Source organism: Macaca fascicularis, chromosome 15 (genome assembly GCF_037993035.2).
Source record: "Macaca fascicularis isolate 582-1 chromosome 15, T2T-MFA8v1.1".
NCBI lineage: Eukaryota > Metazoa > Chordata > Mammalia > Primates > Cercopithecidae > Macaca > Macaca fascicularis.
This window is the reverse complement of record NC_088389.1, coordinates 2,841,819-2,865,607: the sequence shown is the minus strand read 5'-3', so window position 1 is coordinate 2,865,607 and position 23,789 is coordinate 2,841,819. Positions and strand designations below refer to the sequence as shown.

Sequence of the window (23,789 nt, the reverse complement as noted above, 5' to 3'; positions counted from 1 at the left end):
GGTGGGTCAGGTCCTTGCGTCCCTGCGCCCCGCGGGTTCGGCCCTCACTTCTCTGTGGATTCAGCCCCGCGTCTCCCGTCGCGTCCCGGCCTCGCGCTCACCTTGTTGTTCTGCATGTCTTTATTGGCCCCGTTCTTCAGGAGCACGACCGCGGCATCCACGTTGTTCACGGCGGCGGCCCAGTGCAGGGCAGACTTGCCTGTGTGAAAGAGGCAGACGGGGCTGGAGACCAGCTGGAGGCAGCCCGGCCCCACCCATCCCTACGGCAGCCCCGCCCCACGACAGCACAGCCCTGCCCCTGTGGGCTCACCCAGGTCGTCCACAGCATTGACGTCAGCGTGCGAGTTGATGAGGTCCTCCAGCATGCCCTCCACAGCCAGGCGGGCAGCCAGGATCAGCGGCGTCGTGCCGTCGTGCATGCGGGCATCCAGGTCCGTGGCTCGGTTCCGGATCAGGATCTGGGCAACGGGGAGAGGCTCAGGTGGGTGCTGGGCAGACGTGCACTGATGCCTCCTGCCCAGAACGAATGCCTGGACGGGAGGCCCCACTGCCTTCGCGACACAGAGACCCTCCTGAGATCTGCACAGCCGGGCAAGATGAAATACCACGGGGCTGCCCCAAAGAGGGGCCGGGATGGGGGTAGGGGCTGTGCTGCCCACACACAGGCCCCTTGGTGACAGTGGGGTCCATCGTGACCACGTGTGACCTCATTTAATCCTCACAGTGGTCCTACCTGCCATGACCACCTACAAAACACAGAGGTCAAGCCCTTGCCCCCAACGGGGGTCACAGCTGGCACTTGGGAAGCCGGGCTCACAGCCCTACAGCCGTCGCAGAACCGCCGAGCTACAGTGTCCAGCTGTGCCCGGAGAGCAGTAGGCAGCCCTTGTAATGCAGCCTGGCCTTGGCCTCTGGCAGGAGGGATGGCCCCTCCTCCCTGGCGGGTGCAAAAGGCAGGGGCCAAGTGCCATGCAGCACTGGCCTGATTCCTGCAAAGCACCCAGGAATTTCCACATCTGTGCAAAGAAGGCAGCTGAGAGAGGCACACAGCAAACCATACGGGGCTCCCTTCGATGTTCCTTCCGCTCACCTACATTTATTTCTGCAGGATGATGACGTGTCACCTGAGCTAAGAAATCATGAAACGAGAAGCCCTGCGGTAACTCTCCTGGGCTGTGCCCATCTGAACCTGCTCTAGGGCCGCCTGGAGCCTGGGGACTCACAGCAGGGGTGACTGCAAAGGCAGCCCCTGCCAGGGACGTTCCCCGGAGACCCAGGCATCCAAATCCCTAAATCCATTTCTTGCCACGAGCTCACCGGCAAGCTGAGCCCTAGGTCCGCAGGCACCAAGCGGCAGCCTCTAAACCCTTCTTCTCACTGCCACAGGCTACGCCGGCAGCCAGGGTTGAGGGAGGGGTGGGGCCGCGAGGGGCTGCAGCGGTGGGACCTGGACCTTGAGCAAGGCCCACAACCCTGATGGAGCCTGTCTTGCGGGGGGTGGGCAGGCGCTGCCTCACTCAGCAGGTCCCCCAGGCCTCCTGCCAGACCCGCCTCTGCCTGGCTTCCCTGGAGAACACAGATGCGCCCGACCCCGCCCCCTCCCGTCGCACCTCGCTGACTGCAAAGGTCCTGGGTGGAGGCACCAGCTGTCCCGGACTCAGCTGTGCTCGGGGTCAGGCTCCCATGGCTACGTAAGCCTGGCCACTGTCCCGGACCACCCGGTGCCCTGAGGAGGGCAGGTGGGCACACAGGCAGCTGCTGCCTACCTGGAAGACACCTTGTGCGTCGGCAGACACAGCTGCGTGCAGCGGGGTGCGGCCCATGTTGTCCTGGATGTTGGCGTCTGCGCTGGCCTCCAGCAGGCGCTTGGCGGCATCAGAGCGTGAGTAGCGGGCAGCCAGGTGCAAGGCAGTCTCGCCCGTGCGGTCGGTCTGGTTGTGCAGGCTGGCGCCCTGGTAGATGAAGTCGGAGATGACGGCCGGCGCGTCCTCCTCCTCCTCGCTGTTGCCCGTCTCCAGGCCGCCCCCACTGCAGGAGGCGATCATGAGGGGGGTGAAGCCGTCTGCAGGGGCAGAGACGGGTGCTCAGTCTGGAGGGCTGGTCCCCAGCTGCAGCCCAGGGGGAGGGGGGCAGCAGCCCCGAGCTCAATGGGCCACAGTGTAGATGCACCACGCAGCCACCAAGGGGCAGCTGAAGTCCGCCTGGGCTGCTCAGTGGACAGAGCTGAGTCCAGCAGTCAACTCCTGACGGGCAGCTGCTTCCTGACCTGCCCAAGACCAGGCACCCAAAATCCACCCAGGAAAAAGATGACGCCAGAAACATGCAGTTAGAAAATCAACGCTTTGGCTGGGTGCAGCGGCTCATGGGCACAGTGGCTCACGCTATAGCTGCAGCACTGTGGGAGGCTGAGGCAGGCGGATCCCCTGAGATCAGGAGTTCGAGACCAGCCTGGCCAACGTGGTGAAACTCCGTCTCTACTAAAAATACAAAAAGTAGCTGGGCGTGGTGGTGGGTGCCTGTAATCCCAGCTACTTGGGAGGCTGAGGCAGGAGAATTGCTTGAATCCAAGAGGTGGAGGCTGCGGGGAGCTGAGATCGTGCCGCTGCACTCTAGCCTGGGTGACAGAGCAAGACTCTGTCTCAAAAAAAGAAAAAAAAAAAAAGAAAATCTACGCTTTTCATATCTCAAGAAAGAGGTTTCAGAAGAGAGTAATTTACAGGGACATAGTGACCGTGCGGCATCGCCCCAGGAGAGGGTTGATGGAAGAACAGGAGGACTCCAGGACCCCCCATCCACTCTGAACGGGAAATACCCCAAGGATGAAAGCTCTCACCCCCAACTCTAAGTTTCCAGAGTATCAACCGTACCCCAGCCTCGGGGCTTAGGGGAGAGAGGCAGGTGGGCCACGGAGCTAGGGAAGCCCTGGCTGCTGGCACCCTTACCAGGCCCGCGGACATTGACGTCCATGCAGTCGGCGTCAACCTCACCCTGGGGCGGCGTGGGGGCCATGGCAGACATGCGCAGGTCAGCGGCATCCAGGTGCTGCTGAGTCCACTGCCGGTGGTCTGTCTGGTCGTCCAGGTCAGGCAGAACCACGGGCTCCTCGAACTACGTAGGAGGAGTGAGCAGAGGTGTGTCAGGGCAGCCCGGTGGCAGGTGCCCAGGAGCCCGGGAGCCCGGGAGCCTTGCGACTCACCCGGAACTTCTTGGTCTCCAGGTCCTCGTCCCCCCACTCATTCTGGTTGTCGTCCATGAGGGCACCATCTGAGGCGTTCTTCAGGGGCCTGGGGGTGAGGGTTCGAGAAGTGAGGCTGAGAAAGCTCCCTAGGAAGCCCCCAGAGGCCCCTAGCCCAGGCCTCGCGTGGGAAGTGGGCCCTGCATCAGGAGGGGCAGACCCCCCATGAGGATGCTTGGCCAGGTCCCACCTCCCCCCGGGGCCCCAGAAGCAGGGGCAGCGTCCGCTCACTTCAGGCCCACAGAGTCCTCGCCGAGGGGCTCCCGCCGCTTCTTCTTGCTGGCCTCGGACACCTTGAAGCCCTCAGGGAACCAGAGTTGGCCATGCTGCCGCCGGCGCTTGCGGGACAGCAGCACCCCGCAGCCCACGAAGAACAGGAGCACAAAGGCGGCCGCCGCCACGTACATGAAATGCAGCTGCGCCGGCGGGGGCGGCTCCACGGTCTCACCTGCGGGCACAGGGGCCAGGGGCAGGCGCTGGGACATCAGGCGGCGGCTACGCAGCAGGCTGGTGGCCGGGGGGCAGCGGACTGGCTCCGCGGCCAGGCGCCTCCTCACCCACTCTCCTCCATCCCGCCCCCCAAAATAAGGTCATTTTCTACGCGATTAATCAGAATTGCAAACTATCGCTAAATTCTCTCCTGCACCAGCCGACTCTATCTGGAGACGGCTTTTACTTTTTTCTCCTTTAAGGGAGGAGGATTAGTCAACTTCAAATCGCTGCACTTGCATTGAGCTGTTAAGACAAAGGATTTAGAGGGATTTTCAAGATACAAACTTCAACACTTCACATGACACCGATCAATTCTTCTCTCTCTCTCTTTTTTTTCTTTAAAAAAAGCCGTAATGATTTTGAAATAATACCCAACAAAGAAAATTCAGGGGGAAGGGGTGGGGAGAGAAGCAGGCACCCATTTTCCCGTGACTGGACTCGTTCCCGGGTGGCTCCACCGGCAGCTGTCACCGCCACAGGTGGGGAGGGAGTGCCATTCAGAAAATTCCAGAAAAGCCCTACCCCAACTCGGATGGTGACGTGCACACCCGTGGGTGGCAACTGGCACAACCAACCAGCGTGTCTGGGGCACAAGGGGATGGCATCCCCTGGAGGTAGAGCCTGTTCCCGGCGATGCTGGGCTGGGGAACAGAGAAGGAGCCACTCACTCTGCACGGCCTCGATCTTGTAGGGGATGTTGAGGCTGCCCAGCGAGGCGAGCGCCCCCAGGAAGGCGGCCACGTCGGTGGCGCTCTGGAAGCACTGCGAGGAGGCCTGCACACACTGCCGGTTGTCAATCTCCAGGTAGACGATGGAGCTGGGGGGATAACCAGACAGGGGCTGGGGCCCGAGGCTTCCTCCTCCCCCACCCACCAGCCGGGGACGCTGCCCCAGGGATACCGCAGCCCATGACGCCACAGTCAGGACGTGGCGAGGCAGCCTGGGGCGGCGGGAAGCCAGGTCTGATCTGACAGCAGCTGCCCTGCAGGGGACTGGTGCCCCTGCAGCCCCTAGACTCTGGCCAGTACTGATCACGGCTCATCCCAGATAACTGCCAATGCGCTCTCCCTGGCCTGTCCTGCCACCCTCTCTGGCTCCTGCTGGTGCCACAAACACGTTTCCTCATATCGGGACAGAGAACTTGCCAGGAGCCCAGTTCTGCCCTAGGAGTCATCCCCAGGTCCCGTGGGAAGCGCAGGTGTGCGGTGGGGGTGGGCGCAGTTGTGCGGTGGGGGTGGGCTGTGTGGTGATGCTGGCTGGGGGTGAGCTCTGCTCCCTGCTGGGACTCCTGCTCCCCAGGGCTGGGTTCCCATGATCAGGATCCCAACCAGCCTGTGAGATGATGCTTCTGACTTCCGGGGCTGTTCCAAGCCAGCAGAACTGACGGGCAAACCCACCACGGTCAGGCACACCAAGGGCACAACCAATCTGGCTCCTGGGTCCAGCTGCCCCAGATCGAGTAGGCATGGGCAGGAGCCTCGTGGGGTGCCCCCTGTACTCAGGCTGCCCCTGCCTGTGTTCTCCCACCATGGACCACCCCTCCCCCCACCAGCTCCTCCTCCATCTGCAAGGCCCAGCAATGCCCCCTCCCAAGACCTGCACCTGCCTCCTCTCCAGCCTAAGCCAGGCAGATGCCATGACCAAATGGCATTCTCGTCTGGGGGTGGGTCTGTTCAGCCCTGTGGGAGCGCCTGGAGAGCTGAGTTTTTTGTTTTTTATTTCTTTTAATACATTTTTTTTTTTTTTGAGACGGAGTCTTGCTCTGTCGCCCAGGCTTGGAGTGCAGTGGTGCCATCTTGGCTCACTGCAAGCTCCGCCTCCCGGGTTCCCGCCATTCTCCTGCCTCAGCCTCCCGAGTAGCTGGGACTACAGTTGCCTGCCACCATGCCCGGCTAATTTTTTTTATTTTTAGTAGAGACGGGGTTTCACTGTGTTAGCCAAGATGGTCTTGATCTCCTGACCTCATGATCCGCCCACCTTGGCCTCCCAAAGTGCTAGGATTACAGGCGTGAGCCACCGCGCCCGGCCAATACATTTTTTTTTAAAAAAAAACAGAGACAAGGTCTCCCTATGTTGCCCAGGCTGGTCTCGAACTCTTAGGCTCAAGGGCTCCTCCTGCCTCAGCATCCCAAAGTGCTGGGATTACAGGCGTGACCCTCCTCAGCTGGCAGAGGGCTGAGTTTTAATCAGGGCCGTACCCAGTGCCTAGGGCACAGCTCAATCTCAAAATCACCTACTGGGCACAGGAGCGCCGCCTGCCCAGGGGAAGGGTGTGGCTCTGGGGTCAGGGCCCTGAGCTGGAATGCTGCCTCTGCTCCTTGCCTGTGCGGGCCCTGAGGTCCCAGGTCCTCTCGGAACCTCCGTCTCTTTTACCCTAAAGTGGGGAGAGTACTGCTTGCCGCGGCGCCGGCTGTGAGGGGCAGGGAGGCCGTGGGGAAGGGCCCAGGAGAGGTGCCGAGATTGAGCGCGGGCGCCGGGTCTCACTCACCCGCGGACGTCCATGGGGTCCAGCTCCCTCCGCCGCCGCCCACCGCCACCGCCACCAGGGAGCAGCGAGGCCTTCACCTGGCCCAGCAAGGCCTCGGGGGCGGCCCAGCCCTCGGCGGCACGCTTGATGGGGTGCTTGCGCAGCTCCTCCTCGCGGCCGTAGTACGGGAAGATCATCTGCTGGCCGTGCGCGTCGCGCTTGAAGACCACGTTGGTGTGCAGCACCCGGCTGAGCTCCCGCAGGAAGTGGAAGGAGCTGTTGCGCAGCTGCTCCGGGGGCATCAGCACCACCACCACCAGCGTGCCCGCCGCCAGCCTCTCCGGCACATGCTCCGCGCAGTCCAGCCCGTCCCACTCGCACTCCGCGCTGTTGCAGCCCTGGTCGCAGTGCCCGTCGCTGAAGTGGTCCTTGCAGTACTGGTCGTACAGGGGGCTGTGGGGAGTGGGACACGCTCAGGCCACCTTCCTTGCGGGCCTCGCACCCGCTGGCCGGCCGCGGGGGACGTCCCTGCACCCCCTGAGCAGAGTCTTAGGAACTGCGTGCTGGCCTCTGGGCCCTAATCCAGGCCACATCCAAGTTCAGGTCCTCCCTCAGCCCCATGCGCCCCGCAGCCTTACTTGCACTGGCCTTCGGCGCGCTGGCAATCGAAGCCGTCGAAGAGGCAGCCGGCCGAGTTGCACTGGCTGTCACAGTGGCCGTCGCTGAAGTACTTCCAGCACTGCAGAGACTGCGTGCAGTTCTTCCAGGGGTCATTGAAGTTGAGGGAGCAGTCGCCGCCGTCCCAGCCGCACGCGTGGTTGTTGCACTGCAGGCTGCAGACCTTGTTGCCCGCGTCCTCCTGGCACTCGGGCAGCTCGCACGCCTCCTCGATCTGCGGCGGGGGGATGTCGCGCCCGGCCCCGCCCCCGAAGCTGTAGTCCAGGATGTGGCACAAGAGCCCGTTGAATTTGGCGGGGCACAGGCAACGGTAGAAGGGGCTCTCCGACGTGGGCTCACAGGTCCCCTGGTTGTAGCAGGGGTTGCCGCCCAGGCAGGGGCTGCTGGCCGGGAACTGGCACTCAGGGCCCGTGAAGGGGCCCAGGCACAGGCAGGTGGGGCTGCGCGGGCCAGAGATGCACGTGCCACCGTTGAGGCAGCGCAGGCTGCCGCAGGTGCGAGCGTCATTCTCACACGTGGCGCCCTCGAAGCCCTGCCCGGGAGGGAAGGCAAGACAATGTCAGGGTGGGCCGTCCCCCACCGCCCGCCACCTCGCGCCCAGCCCCCGGCCAGCAGTTCCACCGCTCTCCCCTAACCTGGGAGGCAGCCTACAGCCTTGTCCCCAGCAGCAAAACCCTTTACAAACATTCTATCGACAGAGAAAAATTAGGGGGTGCCAGGGGGTCGGGAGATGGAGGAAGGGGTACACTGGTGGAGCGCTGAGGACTTTAGGGCAGGGACTCTCTGCCATAATCCTGCGAGGGTGGGCAGGCGTGTCATACCTCAGCCCAAACCTACAACCACAAAGCCAAGGGCAAGCCCCAGCTACAGGAAGGGCTGGTGTTGGTAACAATGTATCAGTGAAATCTGGAGTGAAATTAGCAAGCTGCTAATCAGGAGAACTGCGTGCAGGGGAGAGCCACCCCAGGGCATCTACTTTCCACTCCATTTTTCTATAAATCTAAAATGTCTCTAAAATCATTTATTGAAACTAAAAAAAAATGATGTCAGGGTGATGAGGAGGATGAAGGCTATGAGGATCGCTGCCCAGTCTGTGCCCCAAGGCCCTCAGGTGGACCTTCCCAGGTGTCTCCCCTGGAGGGCCCCCACCTCCCTGCACCCCTGCACCTACCGCAGGGCACTTGCAGATGAACCCACGGGCGGTGTTGGAGGCCACGGCGCAGGTGCCCCCATTCTTACAGGGCTTGCCCTTACAGCCGTTGATGACTGACTCGCAGCGGCGCCCTGGGGGTGAGAGCAGGGCAGTGAGAGGCTCACCCTGCTGCCCTGCAAGCCCCACCCGCCCGGGCACGGCACCCACCGGTGTGACCGGCACGGCACTCGCAGTGGAAGTCGTTGACGCGCTGCACGCAGTTCTGGGTGCCGCGGGCGTCGCAGGGATTGGAGAGGCACTCGTTGACATCCCCCTCGCAGCGCTCACCCACGAAGCCCGGCGGGCAGGTACAGCTGTAGCCGCCCACCTGGTCCACGCAGGTGCCGTTGTTGAAGCACTTGGGGCTCCGGGACACGGGGTCAACAGGGGGGTTGCAGTCGTCCACGTTGATCTCACAGTGCACACCTGTGGGGCCAGGTGCCATCAGCGGCCCGAACTCACTGCTGTGCCAGCCCTGCCGTGCCGCGTGTCCATCCCAGACAACAAGCGCTCAGGTCTGGGGCTGCACGGACGCTCGGGTGAGCCAGGTGCAGAGGGTGCCGTGGAGACGGCCTTCCCGCTGGGCCCCCCACTCTGGGCCCTTTCCCCAGGCAGCTCTGCGTTGGCCTTTGCCTCACGTGGGAAACTGGGAGTTTCTGGCTGGTTCCTGGATGCCTCGGGCCAATCACGGGGTGCCTGCCCTACCCCTGCCCTGGCCATGGATGCCCAATAAGCCCTCCGTGCGGTGGCCCTTACCCTGTGTGCCCCGTGGGCAGGAGCACTTGTAGGTGTTGGGGAGGTCAAGGCAGGTGCCCCCGTTCTGGCAAGGGTGGGACAGGCACTCATCAATCTCCTCAGAGCAGTTCACCCCGTGGTAGCCGGCCACGCACTGTGCAGGCAACAGAACAAGGGGCCCTGCGGCTCAGTTGGTGCCAGGATGCAGCGTTCCCCCACCCCACCGTGAGGGCTGACAGGGCCACGTGAGCTGCCCTCAGGTCCAGCGAAGCCACAGGCCCCTCGCTCCTGTCAGACCTGGAGGGAGACCCAGCCCAACAGACCCTGGCGGGGCCTCAGTGACCGGAGTCACTGCCTGTTGGGGGTGGGTGGACTCCGTCCCGTAGGATAGAGGTGAGGGTCTCAGAGTAGGTGTTGGCCAAGCCCAGACACAATCTAGAGAAAGGGAAAACCCCATCCCACTTCTCAGCAATATTCACCCTCCTTCGGGCTCTCCACAGGCCGCCTCTTCCAGGTGGTCTACCCTGATTACCCCAGCCCTCCCCTAATGAGACTGAACGGTGCATGGGCCTATCAGGTTCAGTTTTCTCCACTGTGCCAGCTCCCAGTCAGGGCCCAGTGTGTGGCAACACTCGTGTCAGCCACAACCCTCACCCTAGGATGGGACCCCACCTTGCAGGAGTAGCCGCCCAGGTAGTCTGTGCAAGTGGCCCCGTTCTGGCAGGGGCTGGGTGAGCACTCGTCCACCAGGTCCTCACAGTAGCTGCCCGTGTAGCCTGCCTGGCAACGGCAGTGGTGCGTGTTGCCCGCATCCACGCAGAGCCCTCCATGCTGGCACAGCCGGGCAACATCAACGCCTGTGGGGGTTGGGGTGGGGGACAGGTGAGGCCCAGGCCCACGGAGGACCTTGGCAGGCTGGGACCCGAGCCGGGTGGGCACAGCGGGTTACCTTGTCGCTGCGCAGCCACCTCACAGGACACGCTGGGCACATCACAGTAAAGGCCGGTCCAGCCACTGGGGCACTCGCAGCGGTACTGGGTGTGGGTCTGCCAGCATTTGCCACCATTCTTGCAGGGCGAGGAGTCACACCAGTGCACGAGGTTCTGGGGACAGGCTGGGGTCAGCCGTGTGCCCACCCCCCTGGCCATTTCCCCAGTAGCTCAGAACGCACATCCACCAAGGGGCCTACTCCAACCTGGGCCTCAACCCATTCTACAGAAGTGGAAACTGCCGTCCCTGGACTCCCCACCGCCCCCACATGGAAAACAGCCTGGGCTGGGTCTCCCTCAGGGCCCTCAGCAGGTCCAGACCACCCTCGGCCTTTGCTAGAAGGAACGTCTTTCCTCAATCCCCCCAATTCCTGAGCTCCTGCCCTGGCTCCAGAAACCCAGACTGAAATGAAGATGCTTGCTGCTCCCGCATCAGATTCCTTCACTGGCTGCTCAGACCCCCGAAGCCCTCTGCCCAGGAGTGTAGGGGTGACCTTGAGCCGACACGGTGGGACCTGGGGGTAACCATTCCCTCCCCCTGCGGGCAGGCACCCACCCAGAGCCCCTCCCTCGGGCACCTCTGTGGCTGGCGCACTCACCTGGCAGTTGGGGCCGGTGTAGCCCTGGGGGCAGGTGCACCTGTAGGAGCCGCAGCCGTCCTGACAAGTGCCGCCATGCAGGCAGGGCTGTGAGTCACACTCGTTGACATCGTGCTGGCAGTAGCTGCCCGTGAAGCCAGGTGGACACAGGCAGGTGAACGAGTTGATTCCGTCCACGCAGGTGCCACCATTGAAGCAGGAGCTGCAGGGGGGTGGACAGGCAGGGGCTGAGAGGAGGACATTGGTGGTCCCCGCTCCAGCAGACACTACCTCGCCAGCACCTCCCCTTCCGCTCAGCCCTAAGGGGCCTGATGGCCAGAACAGGCCCAGGGCAGCCTGGCTGATCCAGGGAAGCCAGCGAGAGCCCGGGGCCCGGCTCTCACGCCATGTCACACCTCCATTTCCTGCCTTCTTTATAAGTCAGGTCGAGAGTGGCTTTACCAAACGCACAGGCATAGGGTGGTTAAAGTAAGAATGAGGGAGAAACCAGAACCTGCCCTGGTAATACGGGAGGTAATTAACGTCAGAAATCAGGGATGAGACTGACGTTTACCACATGAGCTTCCTGGCAACCACGGCAAAAAGGAAACAAGAGTGACAGAGTTCTCGTTGTCTAATAGAAGGAGGCGCACCAGTTCTTCAGGACGGACTACTGGCGTTCCTGGTGCGGGACACAGGAGGAGGTCACAGTGGCCCTCTCAGGAGGGACACGTTGGTACAATGAACAATGTCTGGACTCAATGCAGCCAGCACTAAGTGCCCAGCAGGCCTAGGTGGACGCCTGCGTGGTGTGCCCGGCTGCAACCAGTGCTAAGTGCCCAGCAGGCCCGGGCAGACGCTTGCGTGGTGTGTCAGGCTGCCAGCTACTGCGTGTGGCCCACACTGCCCGTTTCCCCCCATGGCCTCACTCGAGCCCCGCGCACCTCTCTGTGCAGTCGGGCGTGTTGTTCTCACAGTGGATCCCGCTGAAGCCCGCGGGACAGGTGCACGTGTAGCTGTCCACGCAGTCCGTGCAGTTGGCCCCGTTGCGGCAGGGGTCACTGGCACACTCGTTGATGTCCTCCTCACAGAAAGTGCCCTGGAAGCCGGGCAGGCAGTCGCAGAAGGCCGTGTTGATGCCGTCTGTGCAGGAGCCGCCGTTGTGACACGGGTCTGGGAGGGGACGGAAGGGTGTGTGAGGGGCAGACACAAACCCACACTTGTGGGAGGGGGCTGGGAAGGCTGCGGACAGCCCAGCCTTTCATTGTCAGGGCTGCAGCGAGCCGCCCTGGGACAAAGGTGTCCAGTGGGGAGCCCCAGCACCCACAGGCTGCATCACATCCATCTCCTGTGCTTGGGGTCTCTCTCTCCCCACCTGCTCCTGTCCTCAAGTCCCAGGGCAGGGGACAGCTTTGCAGGTTTCACAGACCAAGCAGGGGAGGAGTGACAGTTCTTGCCTCTGCCTGCCAGGTGATGCCAGCAAGACCCCCGGCTTCTGCCAACCTCAACCTCTATGAAGCAGGGCCGGGGAGACCTGAGCGCGCTGGCCTGCAGTGGGGCCTGACGAGCCCGGCGGGAGTGCAGGCCGGGCCCAAGCCATCCTCAGCTCAGCAAAGAGCCGCGGGAGGGCCTATCATGACTCTCTCGCAAAGTGCAGGGAGGGGCAAGCCGGCCCTGGGGCCCTCCTGAACCACCCTGGCCATCCCTCAGCACATCCCTCACACCCGACCCAACCCTCCCAGCCACACTCCGGCCTCGCCTGGGCGCTTATGGCCAGCACCATGTGCACCAACCCTGCCCAGGGAAACTGAGGCCTGAGAGCTTCCGGGAGGCGGCCAGAGCCACGGGGCCACTCACTGGGCCGGCAGTCGTCGATGTCAGTCTCGCAGTTGCGCCCGCTGTAGCCGGCCTGGCAGTGGCAGCGGTAGCCGCCGTGGGTGTTTTGGCAGGACGCGCCGTGCCGGCACGGGCTCACAACACACTCATTGATGTCGACCTCACAGGTCTGCCCTGCGGGGCAGGAGGAGGCCAGTTGGTCACCAGCAGCCCCTGGCCCTCCAGGCCCTTCCCAGGCTGGCCCACCCACCTATAGTGCCTCTCCCGACCCCCAGGAGTGGGCTTCCGTGGCCCCAGGACCATCCTGTCTCCCCTAATTTTGGCCTAAGAAGGTCACAGGAACTGGAGTTGGGAAGGGTGCTCCCAGGTCAATTCCTGATTCCAGAGCTTCTCTGACCAGGGCCTCCTCAGCACCCACTGGCTCCTCTCCGAAGGCTCATCTAGCCTGCCTGGGAGCTGCCTGTGTCCCGAAGACGTCCTGACCTCCCGTCCCAGCCCCCGCTGGCCCTGGGCCAGCCTCACCTTGCCAGCCCGTGGGGCAGACGCAGGAGAAGCTCTCATAGTCCTCGGATTCCCTGCACTCCCCACCGTTTCTGCAGGGGCTGGGGGCACACGGGGCCAGCACCACCTCACACGTGGCGCCTGCGGGAAGGAGACACACGTGACCCCAGGGGCCTCACCCGGAGGGATCTCCCGAATGAAGGCCGCTCGGCCACCACCTGCTGGTCTTTCTGCCATCAGAGCGCCGTCTGCTGGTCCCGCCGGGAGGCAAATGTGCACGGAGACCCCTGAGTGCTCCTGGCTATGTCAGGACCCTGACCCAGGGGTGGAGTGGAGCACAGATTGGAGGACGCTGAAGACAAGCTGCACAAACGTGCTCAGAAGCCACCCCTCATTCCCGGTTGGCAGCGGGGCACAGCCTAGGCCTCACCCCGCCAGGAGTGCCCAGGAACAAGGACTGCACCAGCGGAGGCGGCCTCAGCCGGGTGGGCTCCACGACACTCCAAGCACCTGGGCCCACCCCTGACGCCAGCCCCCTCATCTCCGGGTGATGACGAAAGGTCCTGGCCTGAGACCGAGGCCTGAAACTAATCCTGGGACTTCGTGTCACAAGCAGCAAACGCCCATCACGGGAGGCCAACGAAAAAGGGCTGCGATGGAGAGGACAGGCCCAGGCCCTCAGCACATCCTGTGTGTCGGGGGCATCAGGCACAGCCTGGGGACCTCTAGGACCATGCAGGGTGTCTGGCAAAGGCTGTGTGGGAACCACGTGCACAGCCGAGGGCCTTTTCTGCACAACCCCATGGCTGAGCTTCCTGTTTATAACCGTGGGGACTGCGTTATCTTCCCTGTCCCCCATTATCTCCCTGGCCTGCTGGGGCGACTTTCCAGGGCCTCTCTTCCTATTGGTTTCCACGGTGACCTGGGCAGGCAGGAACTGCGCCAGAGTTTCCGACAATTGTGCAAAAGGAAGCAGGAAGCGGGCAGATAGGAAGCGGGTCAGCACCGCCGCTCCTACCACCGGCCCGATCGACGTGTCCAAAAGGGACAGGGGCGCCCGGCGGTGGAGGGAGGGTCCTCACTGACTGACACGGGAGAGAAAACCCAGGTCCTTAACTTTGGTCAAAGAAAACAGCGTTTTGGCCACAGGCTGCTGGATGTCATGGGAACCACAGGCGTGGAACCTCCAGCCTGGCCGCCTGGCCAGGCAGGCCCACCCTGACCAGGCCCCGAGGCAGCACCCTCCGCCTGCTCCTGAGGAGCACCAGGACCCTGGTGCTTGTGGACTCTTCTTTGTCTTTTCTAGAGGAGATCATTTCCTGCGATCCCCTTGGCTGGGTTCACGGCAGGGGCTGGACAGTTGGGGGAACTTACCCCTCCCTGCTCAGCCGAAACAGAGGGTTCCTTGTTCCCCTCACACAAAGAGGGCCCGCCGTCAAAGGAATCCCTCAGGCCCGGCTGGCGGGGGTGGGGAAGCCCGGCCCCCAGAGGCCCCCAGCAGGGTGGGCGCTGGGAGCACAGAGCCCAAGGGCCCAGGTCCAGCCCCAAGAAAGCCACCACTTTACCCGCCAGTCACGGCTTCCCAGGCTGCCCCCACACCTGGCCCCACCCTCTCCAGCACAGGCCCCGCCCTCTCCAGCATAGGCCCTGCCCCCTTCAGCACAGACCCCGCCCTCTCCAGCACAGGCCCCACCCACCCCTCACCTGTGTAGGGCAGCAGGCAGTTGCACTTGTACCCCGCAACGTCGTCAATACACGTGCCCTGGTTCAGACACGGGTTGGATGCACACTCGTTGATGTTGGTCTGGCAGTTGGGACCTGGTGGGAAGGGGACAGCACTCAACATGTCCAGCACCCCCAGGCACCTTGGGAGGGCCCCACAACAGCAGCCCTGGGCCTGCTCCCCACCCCAGGCCCCTCCTCATCTCCGAGAGCCAGAGGCCTGGAGCTAAGGCTTTGCCACAGGAGGGAGACACCATGCATGGTGCTGGCTGGACCTGGGTCCCATCCTGTGTCTCCAGCTCCCCAGACTCGAGGGCAGCCCTCTGCACTGAGAAATGCACAGCCCACTCACCACTGAAGCCCTCCCGGCAGGTGCACACATAGCCACTGGTCATGTCTTTGCAGGTGCCACCGTTGACACAAGGGTTGGATTCACACTCATTATTGTTGATGTCACAGTTGGTCCCGCTCCACCCAGGGTCACAGTCGCACTTGTACCTGCAAGGGGGACCACACTGCAGTCAAGGGAGGCCCGAGCAGCACGGCCAGGGCCTGGACACTCCTGGGTCTGCAGTGCCCCATGGGCTGGCTGAGGTGCCCATCTACTCAGACTCGCAGAGTCCTTTAGTGGGGGCAGGTTGGGCACAGTGGCTCACACCTGTAATCCCAGCACTTTGGGAGGCAGAGGTGGGTGAGTCACTTGAGGCCAGGAGTTCGAGACCAGCCTGGCCAACGTGGCGAAACTCCCCCACCCTGTCTATACTAAGAATACAAAAATTAACCAGGTGTGGTGGCGCACGCCCATAATCTCAGCTACTCAGGAGGCCGAGGCAGGGGAATCACTTGAACCTGGATGGTGGAGGCTGCAGTGAGCTGAGATCATGCCACTGGACTCCAGCCTGGACAACAGAGTGAGGCTCTGTCTCAAAATAAAGAAAGAATGTGAGGGCTACAGTGCTTCCCATAACCAAGACTGCGACAGGGTTTGGTTCGTTAGCAAGGGGATCATGCCAAGCGTAGGGCAGTGGGGTGCTGTGAAAAGACCCCCGCCACTTGCCCGCTGTGTGGCCCTGAACAAAGCAAGTGCCTCCTCTGTGCCAAATGAGGGCAATGAGGTCCCTGCTGATTTAAATGGTCCCATCCAGGCAGAGTGCTGCCAGGCCCATCATGGACATCAGAAACACTCGCTGCTGCGACCATGCAAACGTGTTTCAGGGGTCACTGTGGACCCGTGTCCGGAGCCCACCATGCAGCCCACAAGGACACGTGGCACAGAGCTGCTGGGTGCAGGGCTGCCGGGTGTGGACTGCAGACCGACTGAGGACCCAGAAGCACATGCGTCCCCGAGGGGAGCTCCCTGCCACCCGGCCCCGTCCGAGGTCCGTTTCTGGCCCATCTCAAGCTCTGTGCAGGTGCCACCCTCCTGGCAGCAGAGCTCCCAGGGTTTAGGACTGATGTGTCCCCACGATCGGCCCCGCCGCATACCCGTTGAGGCTGTCCCGGCAGGCCCCGTGAACACAGGGGTTGCTGTTGCACTCATTGACCTCAGACAGGCAGGTGGGGTCGTGGTAGCCCTCGGGGCAGCGGCAGGTGAAGCCATTGATGCCGTCCTGGCAGGTGCCCCCGTTGTGGCAGGGGTTGCCCGCACACTCATCGATGTTGATGTTGCACATGCTCCCTGCAGGCAGGGGTGGGTCAGACTCAAAGGCCCAGAGCCCGGGGGTCCCACCCACATCAACCTCGGTTTCCCTGTCTGTTGAGCCAGGGCGATCACCCTTCTGGACGCATCCTTCCAGATGTCAGAAACTGTCTTAGGTCACAGTGTGCCACGTGCCAGCCTCCCCGGGCACCAGTGCCCACTCAAGTCATCCTCCCAGGGGGCCCAGCGGCAGGGGCTGCTATGGCCCTGACTGATGGGAATCTGAGGCCCACAGAGGCAGAGGGACCTGCTCAAAGGTGCTGGTGAGTCACAGAGGAAGAAGGAACTCAAGCCTGGCCTCAGGGCTGGCCGCTCCCTCTTGGCCTGCTGGGCCACCGTGCCAACACGGCCTGGGACAGCTCTGACCAGAGACAAGGGGTAGGGGGTGGAGGGCGCCCACCATGCTGCTGGCTGTAGCCCTGGCCCTGCTGCAGTCTCTGCTGCAGACTAGTCTGCCCAGGTGGGCAGCCTCAAAGCCCCCACCCAACCCCTCAGCAACCCCGGGGCAGTGGCTGACCTTGACCTGTGAGCGCAGTCCAGTCAGCCCCCATGTGCAGGGCCACTCACCTGTGTAGCCCGGCTCACAGGCACACTCGTAGCCGTCGATCTTGTCCAGACAGGTGCCCGAGTCGCAGGGGCTGCTGGCACAGTCGTCCAGGTTGATCTCGCAGTTGGGTCCTGAAGGGGTGGCACGTGGCGGTCAGTTCCCGGACCCACCCTACCCACTGGCTACCCGCCTGCCACACGCCTGGCTGGCCACCTGTGGTCCCCTTCAGACAGAAGCAGAGGTAGGCGTTGTCGCGGTCCTGGCAGGTGCCCCCGTGGCGGCAGGGCTGGCTGGAGCACTCGTTGATGTTGGTCTCGCAGTGGTGGCCCGTGTAACCCGGGCGGCAGAGGCAGGTGAAGGTGGCGACGCCGTCCTTGCAGGAGCCGTAGTGGCAGGGGTCGGGGTCGCACTCATCAATGTCCACCTCGCAGTGCATCCCTGTGTACCCTGGACCACGGGAGGGGCGGGCACGGGAAGAATCAGGACTGGCTGCTCCCAGGACACCCATGACCAGACCTGGGGTCGCCTGTACCCACCTGAGGAGGGCTCCGGGCATGTCTTTTGTGGAGGGGCGTTCCCACCCACCCAGGATTGGGGCTGAGCTGTGCTCTTGGTCTCTGGACCAGGTGGCCCAGACCAAGATGTCTAAGACCTTGTCACCTTCACTGCCCTGAGTGCCTTCTCCCCTGTACCCTGTCCCTTCCCGCTGGTGGGCGCCAGCCCGCACCTTCTGTGCACACGCAGGTGTAAGTGTTGGGTCCGTCCAGGCACTTGGCACCATTCTTGCAGGGGGTGCTGGCACACTCATCCACGTCATACTGGCAGAGGTGCCCAGTGAAGCCTGGGGCCGGGGAGGAGAGGGAGTCATGTGCAACAGCATTATGGGTCTTCAGGGACCCCCGGCCAGACCCCAGCAGTGAGCTCCCAGCTGGGTTCCCCGGGGCACACTCAGCCTAGGCTCAGCCAACCCCAGGCTCTCCCTGCCTCCCGCCGCCCACTCCCCGGATCAAAGCCCCTCCGCCAGCACCGCACGCCCTCGCTCCCACAGAAGGGGCCTTTTTCCCAAACCGACTGGGTTGCTATGGCTACAGTGGAGCCGGGCGGAGAATGGGGCTCCCCTCGCTCCCGTGTCTGGGACGGCTAATCTGTCTCGGGAGCCTGGGCTTGGACTGGCAACACCTCCCTGGGTTCTGCGCCCGGCCCCCGGCTCTGGGACAGATGGAAACACCTTTCACCCAGGCCCCTACGAGTTCCTCCAAGTCCGCCCCGGGCGGCCATCATCTCCACCGCAGGCCAACCTGCCCCACGGGGTTCTCTGCGTACCCTGGCCTTGCGGCTGGCGTGCCACTGGGCAGGGGACATGGCAAGACGGGGCAGGCTGGCCTCCCTCCCAGCCTCGAGCCCTCAGAAAGCCAGGCTGGAGCCTCCTCCCTGTCTGGGCACCACGGCTCCTGGTACACCCTTTTCTCCAGGCAGGAGCGGCTGCACCCAGATCAAGGAGGATCTCCTGGCCCTGGGCTCCACCGTGACCCTCCGGCAAGCTCCCACTCCCCACTGGGCCCTGCCCTTCAGGGAAGTCTGAAAACACCCCCATCCACTCATGAGGCAAAACACTCTGTCCCGGGAACCTGAACACAACCCACAGCCAGGTACCCCTCAGGAGGCCGGGGTGCAGACGACCCCTCAGGAGGCCAGGGTGCAGACGGCCCAGGGGCAGGGGACACAACCCTCGGCCAGGCACCCCTCAGGAGGCTGGGGTGCAGACAACCCCTCAGGAGGCCGGGGTGCAGACGGCCCAGGGGCAGGGGGTGGGGGCGGCCCTCACCCGTGGGGCACTCGCACTGGAACTCATTGATCTTGTCCAGGCAGCGGCCATTGTGCAGGCAGGGGCTGCTGGCGCACTCATCCGTGTTGACCTCGCAGTGCACACCCTCGTAGCCTGTGGGGTGGGGGAACAGTGAGGGGGGCACGCGCAGCCCCAGTGCCCCACTGGGCACAGCTGGGGACTCGGGATGGACACAACCCCTGCCTTGAGCCCAGTATCCCAGCCACCAAGGACCTTCTGTGCACCTGCCCCCCTGCAGCCCCCAGCCCGGCACCCTCATCTACCTAGCACTGCCGCATGCTCTGCTGGCCCTGTGGCCTGGCCTCAGTTTCCCCATGCCCTGTGCAGGCTGTGGGCCCAGAAGGCACAGAGGCTGGGGAAGGGGAAGCGGCCCACAGATGCTCCCGGGGCTGCCCCTCCAAGGCTGCCCAGCCTCGACTCAGTTTCCCGCCCTGGCCCCGGCGGGCGCACCAGGCATGCAGATGCACTGGAACTCCCCGATCTGGTCCAGGCAGGTGGCGTCGTTCTGGCACGGGTTCGAGACACACTCGTTGACGTCGATCTCGCAGCGGGGGCCCGTGTAGCCCTGCAGGCACTGGCACTCGAAGGAGCCCAGCGTGTTGATGCACTTGCCCGCGTGCTCGCAGGGGTTGGCACCTGGCAAGGGCACACGGGTGAGAGGCTTCTCCAGGCACTCTGGCCCCTGCAACACCTCGCCGCACATCCCCCACGTCGGACTGGCAGGGTCCCATCCCCCATCCAACTGAGCACCCCCTGAAGCCAGAAATGACTTCCCACCGGCTCTGGGGCCAGGCTGCTACCCCCATCCGGACGCACCCCCTGTGCCAGCACCTACCCAGCGAGCACTCGTCCACGTCCTGGCTGCAGGCCGGGCCCGTGTACCCCGAGGGGCAGGTGCAGATGGCCTTGCCGTTGACAGGGTTGGTGTCGCAGTTGGAGCCCTCATTGCAGGGGTTACTGATACATGCATCGTTGAGGTGACACAGCAGACCTGCGCAGGCAGCGGCGGTCAGCAGGCACGGCCCCTGGGCCAGCCATGGCGCACCACCCACGACTGGGGTCCATCCCCACTGGCACCCCAGGAGGAGCTGCCCGCCATGACCCCATCGAGGGTCCCGTGACACTCAGGGAGACTCATGGCCACCACCGGCCTCCCTGACCAGAAAGGCCCTTTCAGGTTATCCTGGGCACAGGAGGGCCATAGTCCCTGGGTGAGGTCACACAGGTCAGGCCTGGCCCATGTGAGCCCCCACCGCGCCCACCTGGGCCTCAGGGCACTCACCTGTGCGGCCGTGGGGACACTCGCAGTAGAAGGAGGCCACGCGGTCATGGCAGGTGGCGCCGTGGAAGCAGGCGGCGCTGGCGCAGTCATCGATGTTCTCGCTGCAGTCCTCACCGGTCCAGCCGTTGACACACACGCAGTTGTAGCCACCGTGGGTGTTGTGGCAGGTCCCGCCATTCTGGCAGGCATTTGGCATCAGCTGGCACTCGTCCACGTCCTCGGTACAGTACTGACCTGCAGGGAACATGAGCTGTCGGCCCCGGGCAGCTGCCACTCCCTGAGTTCCTTGTCCCTTAAGATGCAGTGCTGCAATGCCACCCCCTCCAGGAAGCCTTCCTGGGCTGACTCCTCCACCCACCGCCAGCCTCAATCACTCCTTCCTCTGCACGCCCAGCACCATGGGGGAGTCTTGCCTCCTCTTTGTGCTCTGTGGACATGGCTGCGTCGGGGTGGACATGGCTGCATCAGGGTGCCCCTGCGCCTATCACCCCACCAGAGGGTAATTCCCGAGCGCAGAGCCTGTCTGTTCATCTGGGCATCACTGTGACTGGCCCAGGAAGCGTGGCCTGAGTGGGGTGCTGAAGGCCCTCAATGCCAGGACACCCCACTGGGCACAGGGGCTGCCTGGGGCCAGGTTGCAAACGGCCCACACAGACCAACCAGGGCCCTGTCTATGCTGACCCCCGAGGTGAGGGGCGTCAGACCCTGGCCACAGGGAGTGGGGCCCCCCATCATGTTTCCTTCTCGGCCAACCCCAGCCTGCCTGGCCCGGGACAGGGTCTTGGCTGCTCCGCACTCTGCCCGTGAGTGCAGTTCAGTAAGTGAGTAGTAGCCCCGCCCCGGCTGCCCCGCCCTGCGGCCACCAGTGTACGCACCTGTCCACTCTGGCGGGCAGCGGCAGTTGTAGGTGTTCACGCCGTCCACACAGGCGCCCCCATTCTTGCAGTTGTTTCCTGGACAGTCGTCGATATTTTCCTCGCAGTTCTGGCCGGTGAAGCCTGCCACAAAAGGTGCTGGGTCAGCCTCTTCCCTGAGGTCCAAGCCGGTTCCTGCCTGGACCCCCAACACGCTGCTCTGGACACAATTGCCTGGCCTCCACGGCCCTGCCCTGGGGCCCCTGGGATCTGTGCCTGTCCCCTGCCTCACTCCAGTGCCCAGAGGGACACGTCCTGCTCTAAAGAATCATTTTGGACAGGGCTGGCTAAACAGGGACTCAGGAACACCGGGTTCCAGATTCTGTCATAAAAACCCTTGTGTCTCTTGGAGTTTCCGGCAGCTCCCACACCTGGGTGCCGCCTGCATGCTCAGAGCTCCCTACAATGTCTAAGTAGGGGGGCCATGTACCCCATCTTTGGGGGCTGACACTGGGGCCTGGGCTCTGAGCAGCAGGGGACATGGGGCCGGGAGGCTGCTGGTTGGGGCAGGCTGGGCCCCGGCAGCCCTGGGGACGCTGCAGAGACTCAGATGGCCCATCCTTCCTGGGCAGAGCTCTGGCGCCCACCTCCTCCTCCACCTTCTCCACAAGCTGCCGGGGGCCCCCTCCCCCGAGGCATGGCCCCACCCAGGCCTCCAGGGCAGCCAGTTAGCTATTAATCCACTCAACTCCCGCTGGTTCAATCATCAACCCAGAAAGGCGCGTTCGGCAACAGCCAAACCTGCAGCCGGTTACTAATTGCTGCCCTCCCGAGATGCCTTTGAACCCCCCTTGCCCTTGGAGCTCCCACCTGCTCGGCCCCTCCCTCTGAGACATTGCGCCACCGCCACCACCCTGCCCGTCCCCGTCCGTCCACCGGACCGGAGCAAAGGCAGGCAGCCAGAGACAACCAAAATCCAAAATGCAAAACGGCTTGGGGAGCACCCGAAATCAGAGCCCAGCCCCGGCGCGGTGGCTCCCGCCTGGAATCCCAGCACTTTGGGAGGCTGAAGCGGCCCGACAGCTTGCACCCAGGCGTTCAAGACCAGCTGGGACAACATGGCGAAACCCTGTCTCTATAAAAAAAATACAAGAAGTAGCAAAGCATGGTGGCGCGCGCCTGTGGTCCCAGCTACTTGAGGGGCTGAGGCAGGAGGATCGTTTTAGCCTGGGAGGTCAAGGCTGCAGTGAGCTGAGGGTGCGTCACTATATTCCAGCCTGAGTGACACAGACCCTGTCTCAAAAAAAAAAAAAAAATCAGAGCCTGGAGCCTGAGTCCCGGTCCCCACTCATGTGTGGGACCCTGCACCCCGGCTCTTAGGTAGGTGGGGCCCCTGGCTGGGCCTGCGACCCCGGGGCTGTCCTGCACAGTGCTGGCTGAGGAACACAGGTGGGAAAGAGGGCGGGGAAGCCAGTGAGAGCCCCGTGGACCCCAGCTGGCCCCTCTGCAACGCAGCCTCAGCCAGTGACCCTAAGAGGAGACAGTGCTGACATGCCAGGCAGGCTGTGCGACTCCAAATCCCAGCCAGCTCCCCGGCCTGCAAAGCTCAGGGCTGCCCGCGTCTCTGTTCCCCGTGACTCCACACACAGCTGTCTCCTGGGCTCCCTGACCACCAGAGGCGGCTGAGGGCCCCTCAGGGGGCCTGGGTGCAGGGGCCACCTGGGAGAGCGTGAAGCTGGGGTCTGGCAGGCCTGAGTCATTTGCGGAGGCCCCCGGATGGTTATCTCATCCTGAAACGGCCAGACCCCACAGCAGGCAGTGAGCACAGCCCTCACCGAAGGGGTGGCCCAGCCCCCAGCCTGTGAGATCTGCCCACTCTCAAGTAAGTAAACCCCGCCAGCCCCTCCCCTTCCCTCCCTGCCCACTCCCCAGGGCCCTGAGCTGCCCCTGCACAGGCAGTGGCTCTGAGCAGGCCCAGCACCCTGCTGCTGGGCCTCACCAGGAGGTTCTCACCCACCCTGCCCAAGATGGGAGGGTGTCAGCTCTGCACACAGGTGGCCTTGGACAAGGCTGCACACACCCCACCTGCCCTAGCCTGAACCACAGCCCCCCGAGAGCTCGGCCCCTCAACCCATGTGACTGCAGCTAGGGTCCCATGGCTGCTAGGAAGGCATCTGAGCCCCCATCAGCAGAAGGACTCTGCGCCCCACCCTGCAGAGATCCAAGCCGGCCAGGGAGTGCCTGTCCCCACCCCACGCTCGCCCAGTGACTTGCAGGAAACGCACACGTCTGGCGTCTGCACGAAGTTGGCTGGGCTCAGCTGACTGGGCAGCCAGGGAGCTTCCCCTTTGCAGAGGCCAGGCCAGCCTGGGGCTTCCAAGGGGGTGGAGCAGCCCTTGGGTCACCCGTGGGTCAGCCAGGACCCTGTGCACCCCCCGGCCCCACCCCTGCCTGAAGGCCCTCTCCCCATTCCCACCTAACAGCCATTCTGTGCAGCTGAGACTGGAGGTTTCCTTTTTTCTTTTTTTTTCTTTTTTTTTTTTTTTTTTTTTTTTTTTGAGACGGAGTCTCGCTCTGTCACCCAGGCTGGAGTGCGGTGGCTGGACCTCTGCTCACTGCAAGCTCCGCCTCCTGGGTTTACACCATTCTCCTGCCTCAGCCTCCCGAGTAGCTGGGACTACAGGCGCTCGCCACCTCGCCCGGCTAGTTTTTTGTATTTTTTTTTTTTTTAGTAGAGACGGGGTTTCACCGTGTTAGCCAGGATGGTCTCGATCTCCTAACCTCGTGATCCGCCCGTCTCGGCCTCCCAAAGTGCTGGGATTACAGGCTTGAGCCACCGCGCCCGGCCTAATTTTTTTTTTCTTTTGTATTTTTAGTAGAGACAGGGTTTCACTGTGTTAGCCAGGATGGTCTGGATCTCCTGACCTCGTGATCCGCCTGCCTCGGCCTCCCAAAGTGCTGGGATTATAGGTGTGAGCCACCGTGCCTGGCCAAGACTGGAGGTTTTCAAACTTTTCAAACTCTTCCTTATTTCTAGAGCTGCTGCAAAATTTACTCAAACAAGAACTACAGCACAGAGGCTCCTACATACAACACAGGGATCAGGGAGCTGCTGGAGGCACGGGCAGGGGGTTGT

General features: G+C 63.2%; 1 protein-coding gene across 1 annotated transcript in view; it reads right to left on the bottom strand.

Annotated features, from left to right (window-relative positions):
- NOTCH1 (notch receptor 1) overlaps window positions 1-23,789 on the bottom strand; it is a 54,021-nt gene that overhangs the window by 4,323 nt on the left and 25,909 nt on the right. Inside the window, exons 5-33 of the mRNA XM_005580410.5 lie at window positions 20,675-20,797; window positions 19,800-20,033; window positions 19,353-19,508; window positions 18,968-19,153; window positions 18,497-18,610; window positions 17,399-17,512; window positions 16,885-17,118; window positions 16,692-16,802; window positions 15,911-16,103; window positions 14,778-14,923; window positions 14,408-14,521; window positions 12,725-12,844; window positions 12,224-12,376; window positions 11,311-11,539; window positions 10,388-10,589; window positions 9,749-9,902; window positions 9,472-9,656; window positions 8,821-8,953; window positions 8,233-8,490; window positions 8,044-8,156; window positions 6,833-7,404; window positions 6,216-6,647; window positions 4,396-4,544; window positions 3,467-3,683; window positions 3,197-3,284; window positions 2,943-3,108; window positions 1,767-2,062; window positions 311-458; window positions 102-199 (exon numbers count right to left, since the gene is read on the bottom strand). Of these exons, the coding sequence (XP_005580467.3) occupies window positions 102-199; window positions 311-458; window positions 1,767-2,062; window positions 2,943-3,108; window positions 3,197-3,284; window positions 3,467-3,683; window positions 4,396-4,544; window positions 6,216-6,647; window positions 6,833-7,404; window positions 8,044-8,156; window positions 8,233-8,490; window positions 8,821-8,953; window positions 9,472-9,656; window positions 9,749-9,902; window positions 10,388-10,589; window positions 11,311-11,539; window positions 12,224-12,376; window positions 12,725-12,844; window positions 14,408-14,521; window positions 14,778-14,923; window positions 15,911-16,103; window positions 16,692-16,802; window positions 16,885-17,118; window positions 17,399-17,512; window positions 18,497-18,610; window positions 18,968-19,153; window positions 19,353-19,508; window positions 19,800-20,033; window positions 20,675-20,797 (5,438 nt within the window). The remainder of the gene's footprint in view (window positions 1-101; window positions 200-310; window positions 459-1,766; window positions 2,063-2,942; window positions 3,109-3,196; window positions 3,285-3,466; window positions 3,684-4,395; window positions 4,545-6,215; window positions 6,648-6,832; window positions 7,405-8,043; window positions 8,157-8,232; window positions 8,491-8,820; window positions 8,954-9,471; window positions 9,657-9,748; window positions 9,903-10,387; window positions 10,590-11,310; window positions 11,540-12,223; window positions 12,377-12,724; window positions 12,845-14,407; window positions 14,522-14,777; window positions 14,924-15,910; window positions 16,104-16,691; window positions 16,803-16,884; window positions 17,119-17,398; window positions 17,513-18,496; window positions 18,611-18,967; window positions 19,154-19,352; window positions 19,509-19,799; window positions 20,034-20,674; window positions 20,798-23,789) is intronic.